The sequence below is a fragment of the Phalangium opilio genome, unplaced genomic scaffold (assembly GCF_054372755.1).
Source record: "Phalangium opilio isolate 3A_F unplaced genomic scaffold, DU_Popi_V2 ptg000079l_1, whole genome shotgun sequence".
NCBI classification, from domain to species: Eukaryota; Metazoa; Arthropoda; class Arachnida; order Opiliones; family Phalangiidae; genus Phalangium; species Phalangium opilio.
The window spans coordinates 1,654,766-1,670,667 of NW_028324187.1; the positions used below are offsets into that span (position 1 = coordinate 1,654,766).

General features: G+C 42.1%; 1 protein-coding gene across 3 annotated transcripts in view; it reads right to left on the reverse strand.

Moving 5' to 3' along the window:
• Nucleotides 1–2,421: 2,421 nt before the first annotated feature.
• LOC149654132 (nuclear hormone receptor E75-like) overlaps nucleotides 2,422–15,902 on the reverse strand; it is an 88,109-nt gene continuing 74,628 nt past the window's right edge. For 2 of the 3 annotated variants that reach the window (XM_089845525.1, XM_089845526.1), the window contains exons 2-6: nucleotides 14,770–14,858; nucleotides 10,720–10,864; nucleotides 7,929–8,167; nucleotides 5,582–5,978; nucleotides 2,422–5,476 (exon numbers count right to left, since the gene is read on the reverse strand). In XM_089845525.1, coding sequence (XP_089701651.1) covers nucleotides 3,522–5,476; nucleotides 5,582–5,978; nucleotides 7,929–8,167; nucleotides 10,720–10,864; nucleotides 14,770–14,858 — 2,825 coding nt within the window. In that variant the 3' untranslated portion in view covers nucleotides 2,422–3,521. Of the gene's footprint in view, nucleotides 5,477–5,581; nucleotides 5,979–7,928; nucleotides 8,168–9,072; nucleotides 9,631–10,719; nucleotides 10,865–14,769; nucleotides 14,859–15,902 lie in introns of those variants that run through there. The other variant, XM_089845527.1, reaches the window with a different exon arrangement.

Below are 15,902 nucleotides of genomic sequence, written 5' to 3' on the forward strand. Positions count from 1 at the left end.
AACTCCGGGCCTACGTTTGGACTGGAGATAAAGCTAGAAATGTGGAAATTTAAACCTTCTCCCTAATAAACTAGATATCACTTCTTGATAGAACTTTAAAACCAAGTCCGTTTTGGCAAATTTGTCAGCCATTAGAGGGTGGTTTTTTCAAATTGTTAAACTTCATCTCCTATACTTTTGTTAAAGGCTAAGCTAATAAGGATTACAATCTGAATCAAATTGGCCTTCAAAATGGTTTAAGCAGAGCAAGGATGGGTAAATTATGCTATATAGCTTTTGTCTCCGCTCAATCAATGTACATACCATCTAATGTATGTATGCATGCATATCGTTTATTAATTTCACCTTCAATTCTACGAGATTAGGATTTTTACTCAGTTCAGGGTCGCCACTTTCACTAACGTTAAGCTAAAACACGAGGTGCTGATAAAAAAAACCGCAAAAATAAAACTTCAATGAATATAACTCACGTAATCAAGATAAATATGGTATGTTTGTACGAGATAACAACGCAGATGGAAAGGGGTTGAATATTTTTAACTATACTTATAATGGGTAATTTTTTCCTTCCAAGGATTTAGTCATTGAGGTTAAAGGTCAAACCATTTAGTAAAAACAGTGTCAAAGGTTAATTCAATATCTAGGTTGGTAATAATTTCAAATAGAAAAACTTACTTAAGCGTTTTTACTACACCACTATTTTTTTTTATCTATTAATATTAGTAACCTTGGGACAAAAGGGTTAGACCTTGAATAAAAACCCCGACGAGAGCCTCAATAAAAAATAGTTCCGTTTTTAAAGCTATCACTCATGTCCGGTGTTCCGCGTTGTACATCCTGTTTCAGACGATTCCACAGGATATGTAGTACATCTCGTGTTGTGTTTATGCAACAAGTTAACAACTGAACATACACACTACCCTTTGTACATTATTTATGTATCATCATGGATCTCTTAGCTTTCATAGGGGATAGACAAAACTTGGAGCTTTAGCGATACAAAAAGCGCGGCGGCACGAGCGAGGGGATGTGAAAGTTTCAAGGTTACATGCAGGAGGGGGGGACGCAAATGCGGATCTCCCTTTTCAAACGCAGGCGCCGGGAGAGGGGGGGGGGGTTTGTAAATGAAAACGAGACTTATTCCTAGAAGCTGTAGATCGTAAAAAACAACTGTTCTGCCACTACCAGTCCTCTTTGGAAATACAAAGTCCGTGCCAGTATGACACACGCAATAATTAGATCACCCGCCATCTTGAATAATTAGGAGAACCCACAAATGTTGGTTGGTTTACAAATTGGCGCCAAGACATACCTCTCTAAATTAACACTATCCATTTATATTTTAATTACATATCCCTTTGGGCCACAGCTACAACCAACTACGTAACCACATCACGTTTAGACTATTAGGCTTTTAAATGTTTCTGAATTTACGGCATAGGCATTTAATTTGAAAACGAGGCGGTTTTAGGGTTAAGATCTATAAATAAATTTTGTCCAGAAAACACGGTCAGAAATAAAAAAGTGTCCGCCAATTATTAGAGCAAGGCCATTTTTAAACACGCCTTGACCTTAAGCCTATTGATTTTACAATTTAGCCCCAAAAATAACTTTCCTATAAACTTCTCCGGAATAATAAATGGTCTTACCTTGATAGTGAGTGGTCGAGCCTGGTTCTGTTTTCCGTGTCGTGCCGTTGTACGTATGTGGTTGTCAGGGTGTCCGCAAGGTTTGTCCACCATCGATAAAATTGATGTATTTGTTGAGACGTATAAAGCGATCCGTTTAACAATCGCATTACCGACAAATAAACCTAATGATTTAACTAATTAATATCTAACATAATCCAGTAAATTAAATGCGATAAAACGGAGGTTATTTCTCGAGCACCATTAAACGAAGTGAACCCACTGACGACCAGCTTTGATCTGCGCAAAAGGGGGAGGGGAAAAAGGTTAATTTTTTAGTGCCACGCGTCACGTCACGTATTGACCCCGTAGGTGAATTTTTTAAGACATCTTTAGGCTACTGGAGGAGGGTGGGATAATGATGATAAATTAAATGTTTAATAGGGATTTTAGGCTATATTACGTCATCACTTACCCGAAATATTAGCAGGCTTCATTGATGGAAATTATCTGAAAATGAACGCGTGGTCGTCAGTCGCAGACAAAGACAGGGGGGAAAGAATTAGTCTGGTCTACTCTTTTATTAGAAATTGCTTCGTGACCTTTTGTCTCATTAAACACACGTTTTAGACAAAACGGCTACAGCGCAGGCGCCAATGATCCAAGTTGAAAGAGGGTTGATTTTACGCTCGTTCCTTCCCCTCATACTTTCGTTGCAACTGAAAAATAGGCTTAATATTACGACGTAGGATGTAGTGTGTAGGCTTAAATGAAAGTAGTTAGAAACCATATATTTTACTGTTTTGCAGTGAAAACTTTATTGAAATCATTCAGTGCTTATTTTTTTTTTCTTAATAACTACACAGCCAGGTACAGAAAGTTTCTCTGAACGACAGTAAGAAATAAAAATTATTTTCTTTACACTTAATACTGTACGAGTGCTTGGGATAATTGGGTTTTTTATCATTTGTTGTTTTTTAATTAATTAAATCTATACCTAATAACAGCCATTTGGTTTTATTTGAAATTACCGAGAGCTTAACCGCTTTACTACATTGAATATAAACTTTACCCGATTTGAATACCATCGCTTATAATTAATTATTTTTGGAAATAAGGAAAAAAGAAAAAAATATTTTCACTTTTTTGTTTTCGTTTTTTTTAAAGAACTATTTTTAATTTTCTCCCCACCCCAAAAAATTTTTAATTATTAAACTTCTTTTATATCTGTACAACTCAATGATTAACTTCTCATCTAAAATTTGTCTTAAATAACTCCCCCGAATAACCGTTATTTTGTATTTTTGTCTTTTTTCGTTTTTATTAATTAATTAAATTGAATATGTTTATAACAATATTAATTAGATTTCTTTGAGATCTTCACATTCACAAATAATTTACACATACATACTTTTTAATGTATAGAATAAAAGGTAATTTGTTATTTACAATAAAGGTGTTTTTGTTTTGACGGTGTTTTTTTTGTAGTTTTTAGGTAGGATGGGACTTCGAACATTCGTTAGCAACATTATGATTAGGGGGGGGGATTTTAGGGGGTAGGGGGGGAAAACCCGACTTATATGAATTGATTCATTTAACACAGTCAAAGTGGAGGATTGTTCCATCGTACGATGTAATAGATATTTATAGTCTTTTATTACACGTACTTTTTCGATTCTCTCGAAGGGAATTGACGAGACGTTTGACGCGTGAAAATGATAGTCTCGAATATTTTTGACGATGAAAATGAGTGTCTTTGAACGTAGGCCTTTTTTTGTCGTAGTTACCTGAGCCACGGTAAAATTTGGTATGGTTTGGTTCTTCATCCGTACGCTTAGTTCTCGACGCGATATCGCGAGCGAGACGAAAGTTTTTTTAAGAATGGTAAACATTTCACGATTCCATTTTTAAAGCGGTGGGTTGAGACATTTTCTTCGATAAGTTCAAAGGTTGCGAGTCACCATTTGTCGCGGGCGGGGACATGGCGTTTGGAGAAGGCGAACTACCGCCGTTTTGCTGACGCATTCGATTGTCCGGGGCCGGGCTGACGCGGGGAGAGACTAGCGTCGCGCAGTTGGCTGCGGAGTTCCCGCGAGGGTCAAAAACGACCAAGCGTTGACCATTCATGGCAGGTGGAGGACTCATGGTATTGTTTTGAGTGGGTGCCGGGGAGTTTGAACCGCTCGACGGGGAAATGACCGTCATGACGGGTGTCCTGACCATTGTTACGGAGGTCGAGGACGAGTTGCTAGTAGCGGTGGCTCCGGTATAGGGGCACGTGGCTTGTGGCCCGGGTAGGAAAGACCAAGACGTTGGAGTGTTATTATTGTTGGTGGGATTGTTTGAGTTGGTCATTTGCGCCTGTCCCGCCGGGATGTAGTAACCCGGAGGACAAACGACCATTTTGTTCCCTTGTGAACTGGCGGTGACGACAGTTCTTTGGTAAGTGGCGTAGTTTCCGTTCATTTCACCGACATTGTTTGGGCAACTGACCATGATGTTTTGTTGTTGGGGGCTTTTGGCGTCCTGACGCGAATTCGCGGCGGCCGCGGCTGCTGCCGCGCAATGGGCCGGGATTGACTCATTGCGCATGATGATATTGTGAATAAAGTCAGTGCGTTTCAACTGCTGTTCATTCATGTATCTCGGGGCTTGTTCGAGAGTTTTAACGAGAGTGCTGTGAGCGCTGGCCAAAGAGGCCTTGCTGGGACACATTTGGCTGGAAGGAGAGTCACTTTCTTTGCGCGCGGCGCGGAACTTTTTGTGATGGCGGTACGCTTCGTCCATGAGCATGGTGGTGTTGATAAGCGGGGGAGCTTGTAGGGCTCTCTTCAAAACTGGCATATCGTCGATGTCTTGTTTGTCACCGCCTTCAGAGTCGGAAACGTCCTTAACTTTCTCCTCCATGGAGGAATGGGGACTAGAACAAACCGACGCGGTCGGCGTGCACATGGGACCACCGTGTTCCTTTCCACTTTCGATGCCGGAATCCGTGGGCGAGTCTACCCTTCGGATTTTGTGATAGGCTCCGGCCTTGATGGGGCTTTCAACGGCGAAGCTTTCGTCGCTGGAACTATGGTCAACGAGGGCTTCTCGGGGCCTCTTTCCAAATTGCGAGATTTGAAGATGTTGGGCGTAATGGGGCTGCGTCTGTTGCAGATGTTGCTGAAGAATGGGATGATGTTGCGTCAAATGATTGGTGTGATGAGCGGGGGGATGATGTTGCCCTGTGGCGGCATCGTTGGAGCAAACACCCTCGTCGTAACTGCGCGTACTCGAAAAGGAATTGGCGCGAACGGGGCTCTTGGCTTCTTCAACTGATACGCTACTCCCGACCGAACGGGGACTACCGAACCTTTCAGGTCTGTCTTTCGAATCAGTGGTAGACCACTCGCTTCCCGTTGTACTGCCATTATGTTGGCTCAATTGTCCAGGAGAATCGCTGCGGTCTTCTTCGCTAACGCGTGTTTGCGCGGGAGGCGATGTTCTCATCGTGTATTGCACCCAAGGATCGTTTATTAAGTCCGCGTAAGAAGAACCCCCGTTGGTGACGGGGGAGTGCGGTACCGACGTGGAGGCCACTTCGGGGGAAGAGGCAGCTTCCGAGTTGTTGCCGGAGGAACCGTTAGCGGCGTTAGTATTGTCTTTGATGTGCGGCTCCATTTTGTAGGCCAACAATTTTTCCGAATGAAGAGTGTTCAGTGTTCTCAAATCCGGAATCTTTTTCATCAAGTCGTCGAAGAGCGACGGATTCTCGGGATGATTAATGGTGATCGCTTTTTGGAGGACTTCACTCAACTTCTTTTGAATTTTATGAACCAACTCGAGATTGCGAATACCTGGGCGGTCTATTAGAAGAAAAAAAAACAGAGGAAAGACAAGTTAGCTTATTGGTAACTCAACTGCCTTGACAAGTCTATTAAATCATGATTAAGGCAAAAGAAGATGCTTACCAGGTGCGATGACCACAACGGCGGAGAAGAGACCCAACTCATGGTCGGATAATCTTAGGGCGTTCAGGCGCTCGGAAAAGTCAAACATGGAGTCCAACAAGAATCTCGCGTTGCTAGCGGCGTGAATAGCTTCCCGTCTTAAGACTTGGCCATTCAGACAGATCATCGCGTTGGAGCGGTGATCGAACATGCACGCCAATCGTACGAGTAAAACTTCGAAAACTCCGGCTTTTAAGAGTGTGACCTGATCGTCTTGCGCTAACAGGCTGAACCCGGGAATACGCTTGGCGAATTCAACAACACCACGGATGGCGGGCCAGAACCTCTCGGAAAAGTCTTCGACGATTCTGGTGCTACCATTTTCGGTACACTGAGGCGGAGGATTTAGAGGACATGCCTACAAGAAGACAAAGAAAGAGAGAAACGTGGTTATTAATAAACCCCAATGTACTTAACAACGACACGAGATATTGTTTGGCAAGAACGTGAAAATTCTAAATTACCCAAGTAGAAGTGTTTTTAATGCTAATTGGTAAAAAAACAGAATCAAGGTTAATTTCGAAACCTCGAGTAACCCAAGTACACTCGACTTTTTACTTCCGTGTAAATCTAATTCCCGTTGCAAAACTTTCTAGAGCTTTTTTCGTTTAATTTATGGAAAGGGTGCTTTTTTTTATTGTTTTAGCGCAATGGCAGTGGAGTTAGTACCGCGAATTTCTTTTTTTACTTTCGAGAAAGGTGCGCCGTACTTAGAGAGAGAGAGAGAGAGCGGGGCGGTCAAGGTCGGTTCGGAGCCATATTTAGCGGAAAACATCCATTTGGCCACGGCGCGGCGCTTCTAGTCGAGACTAGATCGAACTTAAGCTACAGCCAAAGCCAGTGACGGCCATTTTAGACGTTAATCTCGGCCTTTTCCAAGGTTACCGTTACCATAGAAACGTCGCGCTCGTTGACTACAGCCAGAGAGAGAGAGAGGGAGAGAGAGAGAAAGCCGCGTTGGTAGTGTCTAGGCTAAAAACGTTGTAGTCTGTGGCTGAACGCGAATGAGGTGCTCGCTAGGAGTAAGGGCGCAACGCCGGCTGCGCGTCCAAGGTCGCCGGCACCTTTCAAAACATCTAGCCTTGACCTCGCTCACTTTATCGCCCTCGGCGACTCTCTAACCCTCCCTTTTTGCCCCTCACTCTTCTACCAAGAAGTTAGAACGCAATAAGAGTTACATCGCCCGCCGCCACCAGAAAGTGCAAGAAGACTCGGGAGAGAGAGGAGGATGAGCGTTAGTTAAAAAAAAAATAACTTGAAGAAGGTCATTGGCGCAAAAAATTCCACCAACCCTTGGTTCGCCCCTCAAGGATATGTCTAAAAAATGAGGGTGGGAAAAAAAATTGGCTGGGTACTAGGCCTAGTCTCCTATTATAAAAAGGGACCTAGCAGGACATAGCCTTTACAAGGCGTATAAAAAGTTTCAATTTAAAAATCAGGCTCATCTCTCTAGAGCTAAGCTATAAAATGAAAAAAAAAAAATCTAGGAGGGGTGTTCAGAACTTAAAAGGACATAAAAGATCTTATTAATTCGAATAAGTTCGTACGTATCCTTGGAAAAGAAAACTTTAGCCTTGAATAATTTTTAAAAATATATTAACAAGGCGAGGAGGGATTCTGAAAAAGTTTCTTTCACAAGAATGAAGAAAGACTATCGTATTTCTGTTTAAATTTTTAACGATTCAGTTTCACGAAATCTATCTGAAATTTGACTAAGTTTTTAAAAATGCTAAAAAGAGTTAAAACCAACCGTATCTACAAAAATACGCCCACTCCTAAAAGTATACTTAACTTTCCTAACCTTGAATTAATGCTAAAATATATTAAAACCTTTTTCTTTTTTTTTTTAATTTTGAAGGCGATGTTTTAAAAAAAAAACATGACCGTGAAATACAATGCGAGGAAGATGATTTTAAATCATAAAAGAGAATGTACACCCACCATGGCCAACTGTTTATAGAGAGAGTCTACGTGCATTAAAAGATTTGGCATTGAAAATTATTAAGGGGTATATAAAGAATGGGTAGGGGGGTCGAAACTTAATTTACCAAGGACATAACATACTACGTTTTGGCGCTAAAATTTCATATATTAATAGGAAAACAAGCAGCTGCGTTACAACGTACTACCAGGCGTTAAGGTTGAAAATATCCAGATGTCAGCTATTCTCGCGAATCTTAAACGGGGGAGGTGACAACTGAACTGACTCGAGTGATTTAGAATTTTGCACTAGTTCTTTTTTTAGCGGGTATAAGTTTTAACCGTTAAGGTCAAAGGTTATGAGAAATATATCAAAGTTCAAGCTTACCAATTGAGACGGGCAATGAGTGAAGACTGGTTGATTTCGGGCTCTCTCCAATAATGGGATGACCTTTTCTTTAGTGTAATCGCAAGTTTCATCGTGAGCTCGCATAATGGCGGTCATCAACTTGGCTTCATCTTCCAATTCAACGCTGAGTGCCCTTTCTTGGACATCGGCATTGACCTTTTGCATGGCTGCCAAAATCTTGGCTTTTTCACGCTTAGGGACGCGTCCGAACCTGACGGCTGTTGAATACAAAGAAGGGGGGGGAAATACAAAATTAGCATATTTACACGAAAACGAGAAAACATTATACATTAATTAGTAGAAACTCGTGAGTGACGCTTTGATACGTTCAAGCTAAGGTTTAATTTTATTTTTATTTAACAGGTGGAAAAATTGAGGCCAAGGTTTAAAGGAATTAATTCTGGAGCGATAGGAGAGGAGAATTTGAGAGGAAAGATTTCTTTTTTGGGATGGAAATTATTTATCTAATTTCCAACTCTGAATTGTGTTTTACATTTTTATTTATCTAATGAATGTAAGAAACGGCCTCGAAAGAAAAAGGTTTAAGGCAGATGTACTAAAGACATGAAGCGAAGGTCTTCTGACCTCTAAAACCAAGTTTTCGGGGGTGGGTAGGAGACATTAACAAGACAGAAATCCAAGGTGAATGCTTTTCGTCGTCAACGCTATAAATCTCTGGCTCAACGCCAGGATATGGGGTTGGTGGTGAAAAAAACACTCTCCCCCCTCCTACTACACTTTATTTTAAACTGTACCCCCTCTGGTGGTGGCTCAATCTTCATTTAACCCTTTTGGTACCATCCATAAGCCATTCTACAAGAACCCACCCCGAGATGAACTATAACACGCGTCACAATAGGAGGGATGGATGGATGATGGAGAGAGATCCGACTCTAGAGAAGCTCAGGAGCGACGCGTAGGTGAAAGTAAAATGTTTGAAACGCACTTCCGCGTTCGACGTCAATTTTGATCTAGAAAACTCGACTCCCTTAACAATCTTATTGAAAAAACATATATCCTCACTATCGAATTGAATTCCCATTTCATTCAAATAGTTAGGCAGTACTATTGAATAATCTGAATAAAATGATGCTAGCTACAAAGAAAAGTGAAGGCAACTTACTGGAATCGGGTAACGGGGGTCCAGTACCATTATTTTTTGGTTCACATTGGTTAATGATTCTACTGGCGGAAAAACTAACACCGTTCCCACGACGGGATTTTCCGTTTGAGTCACTGGACATAGTGAAGGCGGCACTACCGTTGGTCAATAAACTACTTAGCATACTGGCCATTTTTAGTCACGTGGTTGGTGGTAATTAACAACCGGAAGGGGTGATAATCCTAGCGACAGTCCTTAATTATTAATTCGATTCGTTAACGATATGACTTAGAAAATCGGAGATCACGAACTGACGCGTAAATTTTCACTGCTCCATTGTCAAAAACCTCTCTCTCCTCGCCAAAGTGCGCGGCAAAAGTATACTTCGACAAGAGCACGGGCTCGAGTTTATCTACGTTCGAAAGAGAGAGTGAAGAACGCAAGTAAGACTGAGCGGGGGCCCTCTAGCCGATACACTGCGGAAGCCCTAACCGTCAACCCTGGCTCAGCGCAACCCATGGTCACGTGGGCGCGAGGGTCGTGACGTCAAACGTACAATTCGTCTCCGCAACCACCTTTCCCTCTCCGCTTAAACGTTAGCTTAACCCTGAGAATTTTCCATCCCTCCCTCCCTCCTTCCCCTCTAGTTTCCAGCCCTCCCCTGTTGATGTGTCATTGCGCGCGCCGGCCAGTGCCTGCTCTGCCCTTGAACTTGTTTCCTCCCGACGCGACCTACTTTAACGAGCTCTGACCTTCAAAATCAGCGCGAGAGTCAACCAAAATTATCGACGGGAATACGCGCCAAGATTCCTAACTACGGCGCCATCTAGGTCAGACATTCAGAAGCCAAGGCAAAAATTAGAAATCAGGCCTTGCATTTGGCGAGGTTGATGTAATGAATTTTTGTAAGGTTTTTTATAAACACTATATATTCAATTATACATTTACGTCTATTCATAAAGTACTGCTTATTTTAAAAATGTTTTAAATAAATGTTAACTAATGCAATTATTTAAAAGACTATATAAATATTTTAAGTAATTAATCAGGATTTCCTGTTGTGATTTTATAATTTTTGCTTAACTTTATTTAAATCAAGAAGTTTAATTATGAATAGTATCGCTGTTACTAATTACCTAACAATAAGAAAGTGTTTTGTTGTTTAAGTTTCATTATTTTTAAGTACTGAGAGAACTTGCTCAATTCAATACAATGATTGATTGATTGCCACTCAAGTACCGCGAGCCACTTCGATCTCCCAAGTAAGTTCCCAAATAAGTTACCGACGAGGACTAAGTCTGCCGATGAAGTGAGAAAAACAAAATTCAACTCCCCCTTTCTTTCCCCTTAATTCGACCCACTTAGAATTTGCATCCCCTACCTATATCAATTCCCCCAGTTCGTCGCGCCATCCGCCGACAGTTACCTCAACTAGAGCTTTATGTTTCCGCCACCGGTTGCGCTACTTGTCGCGAGTCGAAGATAAAAGATATTCCAGAAGTTTCAACTCCAACAAGTAGCGCCACCTTACGCTAGGCCAATGGGATAATGCGGGAATTATTTTTAAAGTTGAGGGATCTAACGATGGGTTTTTAAAGTAGAACTGCACGAACGTATCAAGCGGGACTTTAGGGGACAAGGGATTGAGAAAAATTATGTTGTTCTTACCGTCACGGGACATTCCAACTCCGATGCACTTCTTCAAACGGCAGTATTGGCACCGATTACGGTTAATCCTGAGAATGGAACATTGTTGATTCTTGGTGCACGGCCGATATTGAATCTTCTGTTGAATGCTCCTCCGGAAGAATCCCTGTTCAGATGCGGGTTGATAAATGAGAATGGCCATAACTTTGTACGCGTAATCTTTGTACTAAATTGGTCTATACAGTTTAGTTTTTTTAAATAAGTGGCACTTAAATAAGTATCATTAAAATCACAGTCTCGCGATTGTTGTACGATAAAGCAGGCATTAATAAATACTAATAATCGCGGTTTAATCGGAAGTATCCTTTCCGCTTTGGCTTGACGAACAAAACTGGCACGGTCCGAGCGGGAGTTCCGTTACAGACCCAGAGAAGGTTTCTAGTGTTAAAACAAGGCTCGCGAGGCCTTAACTGACTGCGCGAACGGCGAATAGTTCCGTTAGATCGGGAGTTTGGGCAACGAATGGTCCAATCTGGGTCAGAGCGGCTCTTCTGATTACCAAAGTTTTTCACTCGGTAAAGCGCGGGAAGGCGGCTGAGCGGGGGGTAAGCATCTCGCGAAGGGGGTCACGAAGCGCTACCAAAGCTAAGCCGAAACCGAGGTTCTCGTGACGTAATCGGAACGACGGGGCAACGACCGACCCAAACGAGGTGACATACTTCTAACGAGAGCGAAAGTGCGTGACGTCAAAATGAGCGCGCGCGCTTCGAAAAACGCCGTAGCTCCGCCCGTTCAGCCAAGTTCACGCTTGGCGAAGGGGCGCTCGTCATAGACGTTCTCGTTTCCGATTGGTCCGTCGCGGGACAAGAATGGCCAAAATAAAAAAGTAACAAAGAGCATTACGCCAAGAAGGGGGAAATCGTTGCCGAACGGAATAGAGGTTATCCCCCGGCTCGATAAATGTAAGGTTTAAAGGAGCCAAGGAGGAAGTTTGGGGGGTCTGGCCGAACAACAGAGTCGGAAGCTGGGCCGGCGAGGGGGGCGGAAGTCGACTTTAAGTAGGTTTAGTTGGGAAAGAGCCGAGGGGAAAGGGGGGGATCGAAATCGCAATTCGGAGCATTGAACTCGGCGTTCGCTCTCAAAGCCCGACGAGATCGGGTCACCGGAGGTGGTTGAACTCCGTTTTGTTGCTCCTTACTCGCCTCGAGTCGCTCGCAAACTCTCGCCTCTCACTGGGTTAAGAAGGCATTCTAGCCCACCCACCCCCACGGGGCGCCCAATTCAAAGCATTGTTCCAAAAAAAAATATCCATTGGACGAAATATAGGAAGTCGACCCGCGCTCGGTACATTTTACCCTGTTGTTTTCGGAGGAGGGTGGGGTATCAATGGATTCCTCAACGTTCCTCTAGGAATTTTAGTAATACCATACCCGGTAATTAATTAATTTGAGCCCATAAACATATCGACACATATATTGCTCCTTTCCGTAGCAATTACTAGTACTACGAGAACTATGATCTAACTAATCTAACACGGATAATCTCTTCATTGAGGATTTTTCGTGGAACTCTATGAAATAGATATTTCTTATCAGGGACAGAGGTTAACGCTCGAATCAGACCTTGTTTACGCGCAAAATATGGAAAATGTTATTGTTCTAGAAACGGAATATAGGCTTTTCCGCGTAATTTAACGGATATCAACGTTCCGGCATATTACGAGTAAATCGATCACGCTGCGCTTTTTTTATTTAGGAAAAGCGAACAAAACTAAAGTTTGATATCGCGAGGTCATTTAACTTTGACTTTATATGGCGTAAACATTTTTAGGGGCCTCCGTTAAAACGTTAAAAATGAGTGAAAGTAGAGCGCAGCTTAGATAAAATGTCGCAACAAGCCAATGGCTTGTAAAACCATACACGCGAGCTACTAGTGTATTAATCTACTTAGTAATTACACCGCTATTGAAAGTTGTTTTTTTAGAGCATTCGTTCACAGCAATATTTATTTCCTAATTTACACGTGTTATATTATATTATTATGGCTTTAATTAACCTATTAAGAAGATACGCTTGAATATATATTATTAACTAGATGTGTTATATCAAAATTACATTTGTCAATAAACGCCAAATTGGAATAATAATCATGGTCAAATTTATTCCAAGTTAGGCTTAATAAATTTCCACGTAATTTAAAACTTTTTTCACCCCAAATTTTGATACATTTCTTCAGCCCTGTTTACGAAAACTATCTCTTGCGCAACGAGCGCGCCAAGAAGTAGGGTAGGCATGGATGGAGAGGTAGTGAGTTCGAACCTCTGAGAGGCAAGGCAGAGAGAAAATAGAAATTTTCGAGCGTCAGCAGGTCGTTGACTCGGATAAGGGGGGAACGCGAAAAGAGGAAGGAAGAAAGGGGGGGAAGGAATGCTCTATAATTTGAAGAGCATTAAAGCCCTTCCATATCGGGAGCAATACTCGGGCAACCTCAAAAGTCCACACCCTAAAATTGCCTGCGTTTTATACTAATAACTCTTGGCCAATGCCATTCTCTAATTAGCTAGGCTTACCTATACCCTAAATGGACACCTTAATTTTCGTGATTTGATAATCGGGAATACGCCCCTGATTGTTATAATAAACTAGAGCGCTCCCTTCCCAATATCGCCGATAATTACTAAAATGGAAAATGGCAATTTGTATCAATCAAGAAAACAGAGCTTAATTGACAGCTAAGATTAAGATTCTGCCTTATTTCAAGAGTTCGCCCCCATGTTTTAAAAACTTTAAAGATCAAGATACATTTCTATAACTATAAAAGCTTCAACAATGGAGTCGTTCTAAAAGAATGTTATATATTTGTATGGGACTCGAACGATGCCATCCTTTGCCAAACAAGTTACCTACAGCGACGGACGGTCAATGAACTGCCGAAATATACAACCTTGAACTTGAAAATCAAAAGAGTAAAAAAAAAGTTTCCCCTAAAATACACCCTCTTTTTCCGCGCCCCCCTGATCGTAACACCATCACAAGCACAGTGGGCTCCTGGCGTTAAAAAATGGTGTTCTTCCTGCCCGTCCACTTTCCCTCGGAAACGTTGCCTCGGCGTTACCCAAGCGTTTTCCCTAGGTTTCCCGCGAAATCGTTAAACTGGGGGGTGAGTAACTGCCGTTCCCCCAGAGTTATAAAAAGAGGGGGCAGGGAAAATGATCCGAGAGGGGTAGAAAGTGTGCTACTATTCTAGTAGGATAACGCGAGGTCGTTGTCCTCAACGTTCTTCACCTAAACAAACTTAAGGGAGGGGTGAGATTACGGGGGCCCCAACTTACGGGGGAAGAAAAGTAAAACGAGGGGGAAGTCACGTCTTTCCGCCGACGCCACAGCACGGCGCTGCTGAGCCTCAAAAGGTTGAACCAAGCTTTCCGATCCGCGCTCGGAATGAGGTGAGGACGTTGAACCTTATGGCGTCCCCCCTACTGGCGTTGGGCTTTAGTAAGGCGCGAGGCTCATTTTCTAGCCCCCCTTTGCCTTATCATTGGCAATTTTCAAGGGCACAGAACTAGAGGAGAAAAGCGCGCGCGCCTCCTCCCATTTTGCGGGCAATGTGAAACTGTTCCAAGGCGCACGCGTTGTGTGGACCCCTCTCGCTCCGAATTTTATGGGGGGTATTCGTGAACGACCAAAATGGCGCCTTATTGTTATTAATACACCTTGTTTATTCTTTACATTATTGTTATTATTATTTTCTTTTTTTAGGTGATGGCGATGAACTCATCAGATTTTATCAGGGGGGAAACGGAAGACGTCCGTTTTGGCACGATTTTTTTTCCCCAAATGAATCAGGGATAAAGGGCCTCTTTTGTTCTAATACTTGGGGTGAACTTTTGGGGGCCACTAGTTCGCGCCAGTTTTGTTTGTATTTATACGGAGAATTTGAGATGTTAATGATACAAGCGCGATTATTTAATAGAAGTGTTTTTCGTAACAAAGGTTAATTTGGTCAATTTTCCAAATTAACCTAAGGGGAATCTAAATCACCGGATAAACAACAAAATTCCTTGATTCTTACCTTACAACCCTCGCAGGAATGAACTCCATAGTGGAATCCACTAGCCTTATCTCCACAAACTCTGCACAACACTGTGGTCCCATCAAATTCTGTGAAAAGACAAAAGAAAAGGCGCAATTTGAGATACTTGTTTTCTTTTTTAGTTTATACATAGGAGATAGGGGGAAAGGATTAAGGTTCTCTTTCCCTTACCGTCCCAACTTATCGATTTCTCTTAACTCCCAAGCCCCTTAATGAGACAGAAAATAGGCCAGTCAGTTAACAGGTTAGTGACCTCGCCTTTTGGAGACATAGACGAGTTTACAATGCACGTGTCAAATTTACTCTTATCTTCCACTTAAATTGGCATAATTTCCTCTCTTGCCAATAAACGAATTCAATTTTTATCAGTTGCCCTACAAATAAAATGTCGTTGACAGCCAGCCACCAAACGTTTATAGACTTATCCTAATCAGTTACAAGAATGTCACGTGATTTGGTGGGTTATAATAACAACCAATCAGAATGGAGTACACTTTGAAAATATTTTATTATTACGTAATTTTGGTTTCGTCCCCTTTTGGTTTGCTTCTCCTTGGACACATGTCCAGGGAAAAGCCAACTGAAAGAGGGGAAAACTTATTTTCATTTTAAATCCAATTAGTCAATATTTATAATTAATTAATTAACTTAATATAATTAAATTTTCACTTTTAAATAAGAAATTAACTTCTTCAGAAATGTGTTAAATTACTTAGAATCACGTGACAAGCATGTTTTTGTAACTTTATTCACTTGGAAAATGTTTAGCCTACTTTTGATCTAAAATCAAAATAAACGCGGGGATTTGATGAGAACGCGCAGGCGCAGTAAGGGGGAATATCTTAGGGGAAAGGAGATTAAAAAAAGGCAGCGTTTGGCAGCCATTTTTGTTCGTACTCCGGGCGTCACTGGCGGTCGTCGACCTTGACTGCAGTCGCCAGGGTTCAATCGCCGGACGTTGCTATAGCAATGGCGTCGTTGATCGACCCGAGCTATGCTTACCCCCATTTCCCATCGCCCCCCTCTACTATTCTAAAAGCTAGTACGAAGGTCGATTATCCTATGTGATGCTAGGATTTAGCCTACATGTTACTATTTATTCCCCACGAAAC